Source organism: Phytophthora infestans, genomic scaffold (genome assembly GCF_000142945.1).
Source record: "Phytophthora infestans T30-4 supercont1.17 genomic scaffold, whole genome shotgun sequence".
Lineage (NCBI taxonomy): Eukaryota > Oomycota > Peronosporomycetes > Peronosporales > Peronosporaceae > Phytophthora > Phytophthora infestans.
This window is the reverse complement of record NW_003303742.1, coordinates 1,048,809-1,067,040: the sequence shown is the minus strand read 5'-3', so window position 1 is coordinate 1,067,040 and position 18,232 is coordinate 1,048,809. Positions and strand designations below refer to the sequence as shown.

Sequence of the window (18,232 nt, the reverse complement as noted above, 5' to 3'; positions counted from 1 at the left end):
CGCCACACCTGAAGCCAATATGGCTGAAGGTTAAGTCGTATGAAGAGAAGGAAGGTGAGAACCTTCACTTCTGGGTCCGAGAGGTAGAGCTCGCGGTGGACGTGGCTCTGGTCTCGATCGAGCAGCTTTGTGTTGCTTTTGCGCTCTCCAACCTTAGCACGCGTGCCAAGAGTTGGGCTCAGCTGTGCGAACATTTCCGAGAGGCGATCCTCCCGGCGAGCTACGAGTGCCGCCAGCGTTCGCGCTTCCTATCATGCAAGCAAGGGAGACGCGAGCTGCATGATTACGTCCAAGACATACGGAAGCTTACGGCGTCCCTAGTGGGAAACCCACTCAACGAACACGTCAAGATGACTGTGTTCATGGACGGCCTTCGAGTAAGCCCAGCGCGTACTCAGCTGTTCCGGGTGCAGCTAAGCATCCTCGAAGAGGCGATTCAAGTGGCTCTTCAGAAAGAATACAGTCATCGCCAGGCGCGCACGCCGGCCTCAGCATAACCTGGGAATTCTTTGTCGAATCCCGGTCAAGCAAACCCTAACGGACTAGCTCCCATGGAACTCGGGTCCGCCGAGCAGCGCAACATTCGCTGCTTCGGCTGCGGGAAGCTGGACCACATCAAGCGCGACTGCCCCGCGGAGAGACTTCGCGGGTGGACGATCCCCAAGCCCGTCCTGAAGGCTCGCTGGCAGAAGACAGGATTTTGGGGACAGGGGAGCGCCGGAGACCAGTAGGGGCAGGACGCCCTACTGGAGAAGAGCTAAGTCGTCGTGAGGGATGCGCGGGTGACGCGTACCATGGGGACTTCTATCGAATCGGCGAAGAGCAGTGACGGGCTGCTCGTAGTACACGGATGTGTACGGGGATACGATCACCCCTTTAGAATCTTGATCGATTCTGGGGCGTCGAAGAATTTCGCACGCTGCCAGACGGTTGCTCGTAGTAGCAACAAGTTGTCCGATGCTTTGAGAGAAAGCAAAGGCAATAGGAGGGTGTCAGAGCGACTAGCCGACGGGAATTTTGTCACTGTCCCCAACGTCCAAGTGGATCTGGCCGTCAAGTTTGAAGACTTTGACAGCCTCGAACAGTTTACTGTTCTCGACATGGATCCCTACGATATGATCCTGGGCATGTCCTGGCTCGAGAAGCACGAGCTCTGGATCGACTGGCGAGGCAAGGCAATCGGTGCTCGCCGCCATGCAAAGTCCCACAGAGCATTGGTGAGTCGTGTTCCCACCTCTGTCAGGACGCGGGGCGCCTGCAAGGGCTGCCAGGGTACCTAAGCATCCAGCAGATACTTGGGAGTCGTCGACGTATATGACGATTCCAAGGACGCTTCGATGGTGGCGGTGTCCAGAGGAGGCGCCGTCCAAGTGGGTAACTTAGGTCCACAAGCGGGTAACATAGTTCCGCAGACAGCTGTAGCTGTCACGAACGCTGGTATTAGCGTGTTCAAGGTGGATAACAGAGTCCCACACACGGTCGTCAGACCTTAACTGAAGAGGAAGACGTCGGATACACTTTTTGGGTGGGTAACACAGTGCCACACGCGGTCGCTTAGGCCATAACTGAAGAGGAAGACGTCGGACACGTTTCCTGTGTGGGTAACACAGTACCACACGAGGCCTCGAGTGCCTCGGATGTCGGCGTTCCGACATCCCTCGACGTGGGTAACAAAGCTCCCCGTCACGGTCGCCGTCGACGATGACGCCGCCGCCGCCGAGAGTCGGATCTGAACCTCGTTCAGATCGACGTCACTTCAAGCGATTCGAAGTCCAGAGCCCGGGATCCTCCGACACGGCCGGTGGAAGAGTGTTATCACATCTTCGATGGTGAGACCGGTTTACCCGTCAAGGCATCTGGTGTCCACTTGGAACCGTTGCCAGAGGTTGCAGAGATACTGAACCTCGAGGAAATGACGGTCGAGTGATTCCTGGTTAACCTCACGTCTGGAAAGGTTGCCGAGATGGTACTCATTAAACCTAAGACCACACGGGAGGAGCTGAACTTTCCTCTGTCTTGGACGAAGACGTCTTGGAAGAGATGAACAAGCAGCGTAAGACGCGCTTGGGTTCTAAGATCCTTAAGAACCCCAAGGATCCGGTGTATCCTTTAGTGATGGAGTATGCGGACGTGGTGAGCAAAACCCACCGACCCAACTCCAACCAGATCGAGGCGTACGGCATGAGATCGATCTCGTGCCTGGCATCAATTTTTGTGCCACGAGAAAATGGCTTCTTCCGCGCGAACAGTGCAAGGTCATCGATGCCTTCTTCGCTGCGAAAGCGAAAGAAGGCTTGGTGCGGGAGTCGAAATCCCCGCACTCGACGCCGACTTTCTGCGTTCGGAAGCCGAACGGAAAGTGGCGTCTAGTTCATGCTCATAACAAGCTGAACAACGCGACGGTGCCGGCCCAAACACCAATCCCACGAAAGTATGTGTTGTTGAACAACATGGCCGGAAGCGTACTGTACAGTGTGCTAGATTTGATAGACGGATACTACCAGATCCGGATGCGCGAGAGCGACATCCCGCTCACCGCGGTGAGCACTCCAAGCGGCATGCTTCGGGAGTGGCTCGTCATGCCGCAGAGCTTGTCTAACGCCCCGGCGACATTCAGCCACCTGGTGGCGCAATTATTTAGACCACTGTGCGCCTTCGTACAGACGTACTTCGACGACATCTTCGTCCATAGCCGTGACGAGGGAGGCAAGACGGCCATGGAGGTGACCTCCGTCGAGTGTTGAGTGTGATGCGAGCGAACAAGCTCTACGCCAACATCGACAAGTGCGCCTTCGCGTCACCAGAGATTAAAGTTATCGGTTTCTTCGAAAGCAACGTGAGTGTTCGGGCTGGCTCAGACAAGGTCAAGGCCATAACAGCATGGTCAACGCCCCGATCCCAGTAGGATATGCGAAAGTGGTTGGGCTCGGCCATCTACCTTCACAAGTACAGTCAGTACGCGGGCTTCGCTAAGCCCTTGTCGGACCTCGTTCAGACGGACGTCGACTAACGCTGGGAGCAAAAGCACCAGGATGCCTTTGAATACATCAAGGCCAGTCTCCAAGAGGCCACCCAGGACCCCAAAACTGCATGGAACGCTGCCACCTCGGCGAAGACAAGCTCAGTCACGGAAGATTGGGGCTCAATCAACGCCCCCGTAGCAGACCTTCTTGGCAAAGATGGAAGCACAGATTTCCTTGGCGAGTGCACACTCACATCAGGATGCGCATTTTCAATTACAGTAACCTTTCCGTTCTGAGCACAAGATCGGCTACATCCACTGGTGTGCCAGCATCCACCGAAGTATTCGCGTGTAGGTCTGCCGACGTCTCTGCTGACCTTTTTGCAGGTAGATTAACTGTAAAGCTCTCATGCGTCGGCGGCTCCTTTGTGCACCAAAATGGTGCCATCAATTGGTGAAACGGACAGTAAACAATACTACTAGTAGAATTGTCCTTTCCAGCATTCGGTAAACTTTACTTTGCTTCAAAAAATGATAATCAACCACAGCCGAGTCACAGCAAACGAAACTCCAGATACTGCGATCACCAATGGATAACACAGTCACTTTTCAGTTGTCACTTCGCTCGTGCACTTGCTGAACTATACCCAGAACTCAAGATTTTCCTATTGCATGCTACTTGCCTAGGGTGAGCGGCACCCAACAGTGACACCTAGTCGATACTTGGAGCAGGCGAGCCTAACCAGTCGATTCGCGCACCAGCCCACTTTGTTTTCATAATTTCTTCAAGAGGAGGCGACCCATGGCCACCACTCACACCAGCGTTTTCGATAGGAACAGATTGGCCAATGAACTCCGTCGATTTCTCGAGTGTCACGCGGCATTTTGTAAGTTGAGGACACCGCTGCCCATTGCTAGAATTACTGTTTCTTCCCAGTCCATTATAGTAAAACCAATCGAATGAAAGCAGTGGATCCCGCGTTGGCTCACTGGGAGGAGATCGACTTGTTTGCGAGGTCCCTGGAGCAGGGTCAGTAGAGCCGCCTCTCTCCTCCGCGTCAAACTGTGCTTGCAGCTCCCGAGCGAGATCAGAATCGGAGCGCTGGAGGAGAGGTCGAGACTGCGCCGCGGAATTCGGATCGTACTCCCCAGACAGCGCCAACTCAAAGTCGTTGGTGTGTAGCAACACTGAGATAGCTTTCCAGTACTCGTCCCAGAGTACGATGCCAGCACCGCTTGAGATTTCCAGCCTGGCTAATAGTCGAGCCATAACATACTCGTTTGAGAGAATCTCGGAGGACACCCCAAGCTGCTTCAGCGAGTCCGCAAGGGATGCCATCTCCATGAAGCCGGTCTCCATTGGGTCAAAGGTCTTGAAGACTCGCTGCACTCGTTGAAAAAGCTGTGCGGATGCCGATTCCTCGCAAACACGGGCATCCAAAGCAAACCCAACGCTAAAGTGTGACGAGCTGCCGAGCACCCACACGGGAAACTGGGGCGATTTGTAGTAGCTACCCACTTGGCAGTATCGCAACGCCTCCAATTGTGTCAAGTAGCCGATTCGCGCTCGATATGGAACGCCGTGCAAGTACAGCCCTGTGTCGCCCATTGGGACGCTCCCATCAAATACGTTGGACACGGCCTTACCAGTGAGAAGCAAGTTCACCAGCTCTTGTGTACAGTGCCCAAACGCCCCCGTAAGAGTGTTAGAAGGGTCGTCCATCTCCTCACGCACAGCAGCAACGCTCTTAGTGCGTAGCACGCTGAACGTGAAGTTGATGACTCCATGTGGGCTGCAGAACGCTGACATTTCGTGGTGCAAGAGCGTCACCAAGTCATGGGGAGGCCTATCTGTCTGTACTGGAGGCACCAACACGGTGCTCTCTCTGTACTTCACTGGTGTCCCGTTGTCTGCATCTTCCTGTACCACCACATGCACTGTTCGGTCGTCACCGAGGCACTGCATTAATAGCGAGGCCATGGCCTCAGCCAGGAGATGACGTTTTGCCGCCTCATCCCCCACTAGACTCTCGCGCTCCATTAGCTGCTGTAGATTGGTGCCACTGTTGATCAACGTATCACGGTGGCGCACGAACAGGAAGAGTCGAAGCATTTCAGCTTGCACTGCTGCCAGTACACCACACGGGCCACCGTGACCCTGCACGAGCCCGATCGGGAAGCCCTGCAGCGTCTGGAATTCAAATCCTTGTTGGTACCAGCGCTGGGAATCGTCGGAAGTGTCATCGCCTGTCGACACCGCCGGCCACAGCAAGCGAAGCAGACCCTCTACCTCCGTCGCTGTCAATAAGGAGACCATAATTCCGCTGATTGAAGCGATCCAGGATTTTTTTTCTGAATTAAGCGTTTTCAATGAAAGGATTTTTTTTTCTGAATTAAGCGTTTTCAATGAAAACGCTTAATTCAGGAAAAAAATCCTTTTCAACATGTATTATGTGTTACACACGTTTTACACACGTCACACATGTCGGTGCGGCAATGCGATCGTGCCATCGGAGTTGAAGAAGGCCCAGCTTGACCTCAGTTCAGAGGTGCTGAGGTAGGCAGCATCGCACTGCTCTATTTTAAAGCTTTTGCACATGTATTCGGACAAGTACGTATGAGTGGAGTCCGGAAATATTGTGAGATATGTACAAGAACAGCAGGCAGGCTGAAGTTGCCGTTTTATATCAATACCTGACACAGGTTCACATTTAGTGTCTGAAGAAGAAAACTGCTCAGCAGCAGGCTTGGAAACAGGCTTCTCACGAAAATGGCACAGCCGTCTGTAGGCTATCCGAGTGCGATCCGACAAGCAAATTGAATTCGACAGCATGATTTCAGTTTATACTGCCATCGTTTGTTTGAAAAAATCAATGCAATTTTCGTATGCATAATATTACACGGTGCTTCAATTGGTGAGACTGGTAAATTCTAACAGGGACCCTTTTTATTTGATAAAGAGAATAATATCGGCTTTACGCTTGTACCATTTTCTGTGCTATTGCGCTAGCCCTAGAATGTAAGGGTGGGAAAGACAGACGATGTGCATCATGAGGACATTTCGAAGCGTCATTCCCCGCTTCGGTCATTCGCCTTATTTCCACTCTTAGAGACTGTTTGCAGAGCGACACTGGCAACAGATATACTATTAGCAGGATGCAGCAGGGTTTGAGCGCGCAGGAGAATAAGATGAAGCTAAGGCAGAAGGAAGAGCCACCCGACCAGCTCCCGCTGCCGGCGGACGATGCGCCGCAGGAGCTGAGCCGAATTCCAGAGGCGGCCGAACAACAGGCGATCTCGAGCGACGTCGCGACGGGCCCCGCTTGCGCTCAGGACGTGGCTGCGTACTGTCAGAAGGAGGCCAACATAGTGGCGCTGCTACACGAGGCGCCAAATTTGGTGGAGCCTCGCAAGATTGTCGAAGCCGTACGCAAGGTGCGCTTGTGCATGATCACGCACGCCGAGGTGCTCTCCACCGACTGTGTGAACACGCTGTCGGCCGATGTTGTGGGCGCGTCCAAAACGATGGCCACATCCGTGCCGGCAAAAAGCGTTGCGGCGCTGGAAAACGAGGGCGTGGACGACGACTCGTCCATGGAAATTAATATCTACTACTCAAGGCACCACAACGGCGCAGGGCACGCGCTACGCTCTGGTGGTGCTCTAGCTGCCAACCACATCCAGACAGGAGGACCCTCGTTTAACCTTGCCGGGGTGCTTGCGCACCCGGTCACATGGGCTTTCGTGCTACCATTCTTTGCCGTCGGAATGTACGTGAGCATCACTCGGGTGGCGACGTTCCTGCGCCGGCGGCGGGAGGAGCGCCGCATCGAGAGCAAGCAGTACATGCCCGTGAATTGAGCAGATCAACCGTCGTGAAGTAGAAAGCGATCTATTTGTAGCAGTAGTAAAGCGGCTTAATTGAGCAGTATATATAAGGGAATCGAGCGCCAAGTCGCCGCCAACACATAAAATAAAAACTGTTGACTAAGATCATTTTCCCCCCTTGAGCCATGATCAGACTTCTCCACCGGGACAGGACAGGATACTTCGTATCCTGTTTCTGAGAAGAAGAGCGACGGCTACACTTTTATTTTAAGAGTGTTCAATAATTTAAAAAGAGAGTGAGTATTTGCCAGACTGGGAGCATCCCACTCGTAGCAAATCTTGTGTTATCTTCGGATTTGCTAGGATTTGCTGATATCGTCCATATCCGAACTCGGTACAGCGTATACTCTGCGTATACCCCTCCCACACAAAAAATCCTCCCCCTCAAGCAAATTCGTGGCGCCAACGGACCCAAATGCCGCCGCGCCCACGCAGCGCTCCAAAGCGCCCCCTGCTGGCAGACGACAGCGACGATACCAGTGACGGCGCCGCATCCGGCGGCTCTTTGAGTGAGTGGGAGCCGTCACTAAGACCACCTCGTGTGGAAACGACGGGGACGAGCAGCGCTAGCGAGGAAGCCGGACCAGTCGGTGTCATCGCTCCGCCTCCGGGGGAGACGCAGTTCAGGTCGTGGGAAGAATTCGAGGCATACTTTGCACAGTATCAAGCTCGGTCGTTCCAGGTACAGTTGATAAGTTTTTTTTTAATTATATTCAGTGTTATCTAAGCTAATTGGTTGGTATGTTATCGATACAATATTAGATCTACCGTACCAGAACGAACACCTCAGTTCCAGTACGGAATGCTCGGATAGATGCCCAGGGATCTAAGGCGTGTAAGATTCCCGACGAGTGGGACCAGTACGCAAAAACATACGTGTGTACGCATTACGGCGAATTCCGATCGCAAGCCACAAGTAAGAGGCCTTGTCAGGAGAGTCGAGCTTCTGGATGCTCTGCCCAGGTATGTTGCTGCTGCAAATTAGAATGTCGGGTGTGCTGTGCAAGATACATGATCAACTAGGCGAAGTCAGATTCAATCGGACATGGTATGGTTCAATCTGGCATGGTCTGGTATGATTGAGTATTGACTGGTTTGATCGGACAAATTTGCTAATATCTGCTTGCAATATTTTGTTGATTTCAGATCAATGTGTGCGCTCAATAGATCAACAAAGCTACCCATACATTTACTCTAACGATTACGAAGTGCCACCTTGAGCACAACCACACATTGAACGAGTACGCTTTCAAAAGCCACTCGTCCAACCGTGTGTCCCTCGATGAGAGGGCTTTAGAGACAGTGGACGAGCTCCGCAAGGCTGGCGCAAAAAAGACAAGCATTCTCAAGTTTATCAAGGACAATTCCGATAGCAATCCGAAGCCGCAGGATGTTCATAATTTGGTTCGCAAATTGAAGGCTCGCGAGCAAGGATCGACCCCAACGTCTAGTTCAAAGCGGTTAAAGAAGTGGATGTCCGAATTTAATGATGCTCCTGGCAACGTGGGGCGCATCTTCGTGGACGATGTGGGAGAAAAGGTATGATATACGACGTTTATGTTTTAAATTTAATTTCATTATTGCCTATCTAACCGTTTCATAATGTTAGAAATTGGCAACCTGTATTACGCTTCAAACCAAACACATGCGATCGATCTTCACTCCCCGGATGTACTTCTAATTGACGCAACGCATGGAACCAATCGATCGAGGTACAAGGCTTCTCTTTCATGGCACACGACACTTTTAGAAAAGGCCAGTTTGTGCAGCATGCCCTACTCCACAACGAGCAGTGGAGAACATTGTTGACTGCAGTATGAGTTCAGTAAAACTCCCAGGGCTCATGTAGCCCACGAGAGAGCGAGCTTACCACCGGCGAAGAAAATATATCCTGTGGAATCCATAACCCGTGTATTTCGCAAAGACTTCATTGAGAAGTGTAGCGCCAAAGTCTCAGCCCTGCAGAAGAAACATAAAGATTCATCGGGTGTAAATCTAGGCGAGCAAGAAATTGCGGTGGAAGTAATCGGTGTTGGAACATACACTACCGAGACGTTGGGTGTAATGATAAAGTGGCACAGGGCGATGAAAAGCATACAACACGTGGACAAAGCTATAAACTGGATCGAGACTATTGATTTCACTCTACAGATGCCCGAGCATTTCCAAGTTGATCCAGACCCAGATATACTTGCTAAGCTGAAGGCCATCCCACTTCTGTCCGTGCAGGTACAGCTAACGTACATTTATTGATACAATGGACTTACTAGCGTTGATAACATCTTCTTGAATATAGGTGGAAGCGCTGGAGCTCGTTGGCAAGTCGCCCTTGGGTGATTGCGCCGTCAACACTTTAGTGCTGAAGCTGTTCGCAGAAAGAGTAGACACGATTGGAGTCGACACGTCCATCGCGGGAAGCGTTATGAATGGTTATTTATCGATCTATACGATGAAGGGCGTGTTTGTAGGTGTTACGGGTGAGAAGATTTTGATTCCGATCATCTGCGGCAAGAATCACTGATGCTCTGTCATGATTGACCTGACATGTAAAGACGTAACAGTCTACGAACCGATGAATTCCAGCTACGGAGTGAAGGTTCGCCCCCTTGCTGACGAATTGGTGACGATGCTACCAGACTTCGCCCCAAGAAAGTACCGAGTCCGAATGTACGAAAGTGATCTTGGAGTGCAGGTCGATAGCTACAATTGTGGCATGTACATGCTGTTGGCATTCGAGATATTTGCCGGTGCTACTACTATGCGTGCGCTAAGTAGGAAGGAGTTGCAGTATCTACGCTATCGGTATCTCTGCATGTGCATTTAGCTGAACAAGTTTTAAATGATTTGGTCTTTTGTTTGTGTGTGTCGATTGCATGACTACCTCCGGGTTATTCACCCTGCACTTTGTCTTGAGAGTTAGATATCCCCAGCGCAGTCTGCTGAATGTCTTGCAGATATAAGTTTCGAAACCGACCGACATCGAGCTTCCGGTTATACGTATACTCCCGAAGACACATCAACTGATGACGTGTCCGGCTCTTCACGAGTCTGGCATATTCGGGCATGCTAATCGGGTGTATTCTGGTGTAATTGTACTGTCTCTTGTTACCCAGTCTGGCTGAATAACGAGTGCCATTTAAAAAACAACTACTTCTTAAAAATAAAAGAAGTAGCATATTTTAAAATAATTTAAAAAACAACCACTTCTTAAAAAAAAGATGTAGTTGTTTCTTAAATTATTTTAAAAACAACTACTTCTTAAAATAAAAGAAGTAGTTGTTTCTTAACCCCTTAGTTCCCATTATGTTGGACCCTACAACATAAGGGGTGTATACCCTAATTCACTTTTGTCGCAGCATCTATGTTATGTTGGACCGTACAACATAAGGAGGTTTTTTACTTATAGTTTGTATCGGCCTGTCTGAATACAAAGATTAAGTTTATTTCGTGTGTGTAAAACGAACGAATGCACAGGTGTAGGGTTTGGAATTCCTGCAGAGCACCAGAAAAAGGGTGTCGTCACCCACCAAATATTGTTGGCCGACAGCCACTGAATTCGCTCATTCGAGAAAAGGAGCTGGCACGAACAATGGCGGCTTCCACTGGCAAGAAACCCCGTAGCAAACGGATGAAGCGAGGAGCATGCAATCCGCATACGCTTTCCGGCGGGAGCGACGCGTTCGACGAGCAGCTGACAATCAGCACGCTCCCCAAAAGAAGGCCGCAGCGAAATCACTAAACGCCCCGAAACCGAAAGCCTGCGTCGATTACGGCAGCGGAGTTGATGCGGCGGAGGAGAAGGATGATGAGGCCAAAAGAGCCGAAGCATCGGCAGAAGATATCGAAGTCCCAGTTGAAGCCATACCCGTGCCTGCGGACGGAGAGGAGACACCATCGACAAACTTAGCGCCGCGAGCGGACGAGAAGGTTGTGGGCAAGAAGAAGGCGCCATCAGGTAAGAAGAGAGCCCCGGTGCAGGTTCCGGCCATGTGGAATAGTGCCCTTCCGACACCCGGGGGAGATACACCGACACATGCTGCATCAGCTTCCAGCCCACAGTCCCAAGACCATGTAGCTGCGGACGTAGAAGCAGCAGTTGCCGGGATTATATCCCAAGTCGAGGTTGAGGAGACCAGTGAGGCAGCCCCTTCTATCCGGACAAGCCCAGAACTCCAATCGTCCACCATCGCGAAGAGAAAGCGCGCTAGTACCAGATCATCAAGGAAGCGCCGCCGACGTATCCTTCCCGATGAGAGCGAGGAAGGAGAAGACGATTCGGTACGTTATGTTTATGTATCCATCATAACGATTGTGCTGACGAAGGGTATTCAACACAAGACTAACATAAGACGTCACTGGTTTTAAATGCAGGCTCAATCCAGTGGTCCCGAAGACGATAACCCAGAGGCGACAACGGCGATACCAACGTGCTTTGTCGACGGAGACCCCAACATGATGGACTCGGGAGCTCAAACGTGCACCGGCCTCAACTCAGATGAGGATGAAGATCTGCATGAAGAGGTGAAGATGAAGACGATGCGGAAGATGATGACTGCACCTGGGTTGCGGACTGGGAAATTGGAGAGCTGACCGACGAGGATACCGATGAAGAACAAGATGAGCTTCCTGCGTCTGCGTGGTCGTCAGTAGCAAAGGACAGTGAAGCTATCAAGGCAATGAAAAGTACCGGGTGGGAGTACGGTACGCTATGGTGGCCAAACATATCCAACATAAATGTGTGTGCGGACCGGGACATCCAACAGAAGGACTAACATAACGATGGCTCTGTTGATGTCAGATCCTGCTAAGTTTGGTGCAGAATCCACGTACAAGGACCTGTACGATGGACCGTATGGACCATCAACGAGTGTTCTTGCAGTTGCAGAAGACCCGTTGGCTTTGCTGTTTTACTTTATGCCGCCCAAGCTCTGGCGTCAGATTGCGATTGAAAGCAATCAATATCATTCCCAATCCATTCCACAACGTGCACGGGCGATTCGGTCCCAACAACGGCGGGCTGGAGGAGAAATAGAAGAGCTTGGTGATATCAAGCGGCGTATAGCTGGCGTAGCGGACATTGAAGCCTGGGAGGTGCTACGAGTGATGGCCCTGTTGATTGCACGGATGCTGGCACCTATCCGGAAGGGCATTGCGGCTCATTGGTCTCTAAAAAGGGTTGGCGCACTGCCAGCGAATCGATTTGGACAGTTCATGACCAAGAACCGATTCTTTCACATAATGTGCTACCTTCACTTCTCGAATAACAAGTCACCCCAGGCACGGCTCGACCGAGCATGGAAAATACGGCCTGTTGTTGACGTGCTACAACGAACTTTCGCCCGAGGATACCAAGCGCCCCCTGTTATAAGCTTCGACGAAGCTACGTTGCCGTCCCGTTCCCGGTACAATCCAACTCGCCAGTTCAACAAGGATAAACCCCACAAATGGGGGACGAAGGTGTTCGTTGCAGCCTGTGCCAAAACCGCGTACTGCATGAGGTGCGTCAAAAAATGATGGCGAGTTTGAACTCGCCATCATTTTTTTTTGGTTTAAGTCCTTATGTTGTCTGATGTCAAACATAAGGCATCAAATCTCGCTGGCCATCCATCATTTAGCTAGCATACCGTTTTTTTCCTGGTTTTCACTAGAATTGAAGTATATTGCGGTGCCAAGGCACATCTACAAACCCCAGTGCCTAAGGACAACAACACAGGCGAAGCGGCGGTGCTCCGAAACATGAACGCCCTCTATCATCCGTCCACTACTTCGCCTTGGAGACTGGTCATTACCGACCGCTTCTATACCTCTGTAAAGCTGGCACTGGAGCTCCTACACCGGCGAATGTACCTGACCGGAACGATCTCTGTGGATCGCTCTGGATTTGCGAAAGACGTGGTCACGAAGATGAAAACGAAGACCGTCAATAAGAAAAAGGTTACCATCCCAGCACAGGGTACCACCAAGTTGGCCGAAAACAAGCGCTTTCCGCAGCTGACAGCCGTCATGTGGATGGACCGAACCCCAGTGCACATGCTGTCCTCTGGTGGCAGCCGACGGCCTGGGGTAGTGAGTATGTTTCTAAGTATTTTGAAGGCTCTAACATCCATACTAATGCTTATGTACTGTAGTGCGTCGTGTCAACGGTGAAATCAAGCCCGTCCCAGCTCCAGAATTGGTGCGGGACTATCACCGCTGGATGGGCGGTGTAGACGTCCATGACCAGCTGATGCAGCGATATAGCGTCCAGCTCTCCTACAAGACGCGAAAGTACTATAAAACACTCTTTCTCGGGCTGTTCGACATGGCGGTCGTAAACGCCTTCATCTTGTATCGACACTTCCGGAAGATAAACGACCAACGTCCTCCACGACACTTTGCGTTTATGGAAACGTTGATGGAGCAGCTGCTCGCTATCGACTCGACCGAAACGTTCGAGGTGATCGAGGTAAGTTTATGTCGAATCGCATCCAACACAAGGGTGAGCAAGGTTCTGGTTATCCAGCATAAAGCTAACTTATTTTATGATGCCGCAACTTTAGAGAGCAGCAACCGCTCAGGAACGCACAGCAGCGTCTCCAGCCAGAGGGGAACAGGGGTCGCGTCCGCGCACTGAGAATACTACGGATTCAGTGGAAGGCGACCACAGGCTGGAAGAGAATCCGGATACAGTTCAGTGTGAACAGGGGGTGAAACGCCGCCAGCGCTCCTGTAAGGTGTGCGCTGTGTACAAGGTCAAGCCGCGCAAATTCACCAAGTATTTCTGCCCGGAATGTTCAAACGGGAACAAAAGGTGGGTGATATTGCTTGTGGTATGGATTGCTACGCTAATGCAACTTGTGGTGGCTGTAGTAAATATCTGTGCAATGTGGGCCGCGAGGGCAGAGATACCTGCTTTCGTATATGGCACCTAGAGTGGAATAATGGGAGCAACATCCCGAGGACACTGCTCGAGGGACACAAAACACGAGAGCGCCCGCCGGCAACACGACCGGGAAAGAAGCCTAGGCGACGAGCGCAAGGCTCTACTACTGCCAACGCTGGTGGTGACGACGACGACAGCGGGGGAGATGGCGGCGGCAGCGGTGTTGGCGAGAGTACTGCTGGGAGTGAAGGCGACGTCGCCGAAATCGAGGCTGGCAGCGTGTCCAGGTGATCAGAGGTGCATGGAGGTGTAAGCAATGGGTTGTGGCCAGGAGGGTGGCTATGTCCAATGCAATCAATTGATACCACATTTTTATATTTGTTTCATTGGCTATAATAAATGAAATCACTGCTGCTGGCCGTGTGCAATGCCACAAAAAACGGGATATAGATAAAAAGGTCACTGCTTATGTTTTTTTGTCAAGCATAAGCTGGTAAGCAGATCTCAATCGCTTACATAAGCTCCCTTTAAGTTGGAGATGCCGGCACTATACCCTCATGTATATTTTATACACCGCCCCAACCCGCACGTCAAAATTCGAAATTAGAAGGGAACTCTTACAAATTCTCATATTACTGTTTATGGGACGGAGTAAAAATATACCCTCGTAATAAAGCCTGGGAACTAAAGGGTTTTTCTTAAATTATTTTAAAATATGCTTCAAATAGAAATTATAAAATTAAACTTTAAAGAAAACAGAAATACTAACCCTTTACTTTAGGGCACGTGTTGCTGCAACCGCCTGGAAGCCGTAAGACGGGACAAAAGTACCCGACCAACGCCCGACTGCACCGACGGGTACCCGACTAGGTAGTCAAAAGCCAGTTTGTCCACCCTTTTTACGTGACAGCGTATATACGCGTGTTTTTTAGGCCTGCCAGCAGTCGTTTATCTTCTTCCACGATGAAGCACGGGTCGATCTCAGTCCCAAAATCAAAAGTCGTAGCCCAGACAGTAGTTTTGTCAATCTGAGCAATAGCATCCATCGCTCTGTGATAGTTCCTCATTGTAGTCAGTGCTCCAGCTGTAAACACACCAATACTTGGCACTTCAAGAAGTATATCCACCTCTCGGAGACCGTAATTCTTCCCTTGGAAGGCCGATAACTTCTTGCTGCACTTACGCAGCATCTTTAGTAAGAATTCGCGATATATCTTCGTCTCTTAGTACCGTCTTCTTCCGTGATAGTTTGCTTTTTTGGTGGACAATAGGCTGCTTGGTTTTTTTCTCTTTCTCCAAAATAAAACAGCGATGTTGTCTCTGCAGAATTGAATGTGTGGTCTTCATGTAATAGAGCGGAGAGCACCGACAAATCCAGCTTCATGTGATGCATGTTTGAATCGTGGTGAACTTTGGAGATTTCGCGATTCTTCTTGGCTTTCTTTGCGGATGCTTTCTGCTTTGGCCTACCACGCGGTCGGACTGGACTTGCAATTTCAAAATCATCCGTAGTTTCGACTGGCTCTGTAGCGCTGTGAGTATTTAACAGCTGTACAACTGCGCTCGATGTTCCAGACTCAGTCGGTTGCAGCTCGTCCGTAGTCGGGCATAGGTGGGGCACAGTCGGGGGCTGATTTAACTCAGTCGAGGGAAGTATTGGATTCCCCGGCGGTTCATCTGTCACAGTCATCGGCTCTGGCAACGGAGCTGAGAATTCCTCGAGCTCCGGTGGCTCGAACTCAATCGGGAACTCGTCAGACTCAGTCGAGAGCTCGTCAGACTCAGGCGGGGGCTGCTCGGGCTCCGGCGGAATCTCTTCAGCCTCGGGCGGGGGAGCATCAGATTGTAGCTGAGTCTGAACACATTGAGTGTCTGAAACTAGGCGATCAATTTCATGAAACTGTCGGTGCTTGAAAAGTTCAGCGACAGTATTCAACAGTCGAAGAGCATCTCGGTACTCACGCATTCCAAGACTGCTCATTGTACTCGTGATAGCGTTTGCGACTTGGTTAGCTTCGCGGAACTTGCGATTAGCATCCCAAGTATTTAGCTCGGGTCTAACAATCCGTCGTATGCGAAAAGACTTATCGGGTATGGTGGGAGCTGTAAATGATGCTCGTAATGTTGACAGCAACCATCTCGGATGTAGCTGAGCCGGGATTATAGTCTCCTTTTGCAATGCTTTGCGCAAGTATAACACGTGTCTACAAGGAAGTAACCGTGTACTCATGAACATACACGAACATCGCCAATTCCCCGTGTCCACATTGTACTCTTGATTGAGTTCGTCCAACGCATCGTCGTCGTGAGTCGTGTTCTTGATAAACATCACACCAGGAATTCCTTCGTAGAAACTGTATGTAGCACGCCCAACTGCATATGCGTACTGTTCAAAAATTAAATTGCAAGCGTGCTCGCTGACTAGATTTGATACGTACTGCAATTCTTTGTCGTATGGGCGTGGTGGATAACGCCAATCTTGAACATTCGATTTACGAAATCTTTTTCTGCGAGCGATTGGTAGTACATCAAGGACTCTATACATTCGTTCAGCTGTATGAAAGAGTTCACGATGTCTTTAATTTGCTTCCACGAGGCCTCTAGACGATTGTTCGTGTTGTTTCCCAGCGTGACAGCGTTTTGGCGTTTGTAGGAGCACCATTTGCTTCTGCAATTATCCCAATTTCGTTTGAAATACGATTCGAAGGGATGCAGTCTCGCGTCTAGGTGATCCTCCTCCTCTTCGTCTTCGCGTTCAACCACACCGGAGTCGCAACCGACAGGCTCTACACGATGCCCGACTGCGTCTGCAGTGTGCCTGACTGAGTCGGTAGTGTGCCCGACTGGAGCAGTATCTCGCTCAACGCCTCCCACAGTGATGAATTGGTGCATGTAACGTCGGTGCTTGTTGTACTCTCTCTCGCTTTTGCATACACCAACAGGGGGACGATACCTCTCAACTGTTCTTTCTGCCACGGAGTAAACCCGTACTCGTCGGCCTTGGCGATCTCCTCGGATAGGTACTTAATTACGTGGAACTGGCAGAGTAGAATCTTAGCCCCAGGGAAAGCCGCCTCCAGCACACTCGTTTCGGTAAAGTCCTTGTCTATGATGACACACTGCAGCCGCTTCGTAGCAGGATTGTTTAATTTTAATTCTTCGATGGCTGCTTCCAGGGTTTCCTTCCGCTCATTCTGGACTAAGGCGTGCTGCACGTACTGCCCTTTACCAAAGGTGTCATGAATCATGAAGGAAAATATCCTTGTACTTCGGTACGTTTGTTCCGTGTGTAGCATCGATAAGTAAGACCTCCTGAAAACGATCGTTCAGATACCGCATGTGTTTTGTCTGCATTGTTATGCACGTAGCAATTTTCTGAAACAACAAAAGGATAATAAGCGGTGTTATGAGTAAATATCTGCTCGATCATCGTTTACCTTGCTTTGTTGTGCCTCTACAAAAATTCTGCCCGCGTTGCCGTTTTCTCCACAGAAATCCATCATCCACGCTTTCAAACGTTGAGCACTAGTTGTTGATTGGGTTGATTGATTCTTCAGCTTTCGTACCAGATTGTGTACATCCCTTATCGTCGGTGGACAGTCGTAATTCTCAGTAATAAACTGGTGAATGCTCTTCTTTCCTGCACCGGCCTTTTGTAGAACCCCCACGGTTTGCAGAACACTCTCCTCAACTGCTGTTCGGTTAATTGGGTAGTTTTGATACGTTGTCGAATCAACCAAGTGATTATGGGTCGTTTTCATCTTCGTAATACATACAACAAACTTGTGAACTGATTTATCCACTTCTCGAACGCAGGCATTAATCTAAAAGACATTACAACGTTAGTGTGCTAGTAGTATCCGCCAGCACCCGCCAGCACCCGCCAGCACCCGCCAGCACCCGCCAGTGGAAGGCTTACCTGTGTAGGACACTCGTTCGAGCGAGACTCTTGACGTGCTCTCTTGCCCTTCCCACGCGGCTTGGACTTTCCGGCGTGGGTGCACATCAGCGTCTTGGCGTACCATACCCATGTCTCCGGAAAAGGTGTAGATTTGGAGCCTGCACGCTGGATAACGGCGTTTCTTTCGCCAACCTTCTTGTTTGTTCGAAGTCTGAGCACCTGGATATCAATAGGCTTGTTAGAGAAGGTCATATACTAAGCAGACCAAATACACCTTACCTGGTACGTTTCTGCTTGGTATGTGCGGATGTACGTGTCGAACGCATCCCACGACTCGAAGACGGTGCGGCCAGGAAGGGGAGGAGTCGAATGCTGAGGAAGAAGGTCTTCCGAGCGGCTTGATTTGCCTGAATGCTTCGTCGAACTCGACGTCGTGCCTAGCGCGAGCTCGCTTCTGTCACTAACGCTGTTCTCGTCATCTACGTTGTAATCGCTGTCACTGTCCGATTCAGGGGGCACACGTTTCCGCGCCGACCGTCGCATTCGCTCCGCCGGGTTCATTTGCTTCCGTCGAACGGGGGGCGGGAATGCGTAATGAGTGGTCCGCATACACGTATGC

General features: G+C 50.6%; 2 protein-coding genes across 2 annotated transcripts; one reads left to right on the top strand and one right to left on the bottom strand.

Moving 5' to 3' along the window:
- Positions 1 to 3,674: 3,674 nt before the first annotated feature.
- Positions 3,675 to 5,279, bottom strand: PITG_09968 (uncharacterized protein; the record flags this gene model as incomplete). The annotated part of the gene is made up of 1 exon (XM_002902464.1): positions 3,675 to 5,279. One exon carries the CDS (start codon positions 5,277 to 5,279, stop codon positions 3,675 to 3,677), a length of 1,605 nt encoding a protein of 534 aa, XP_002902510.1.
- An 801-nt stretch (positions 5,280 to 6,080) lies between these two features.
- On the top strand, positions 6,081 to 6,887 carry PITG_09967 (uncharacterized protein; the record flags this gene model as incomplete). The annotated part of the gene is made up of 1 exon (XM_002902463.1): positions 6,081 to 6,887. One exon carries the CDS (start codon positions 6,119 to 6,121, stop codon positions 6,821 to 6,823), a length of 705 nt encoding a protein of 234 aa, XP_002902509.1.
- Positions 6,888 to 18,232: the final 11,345 nt, after the last annotated feature.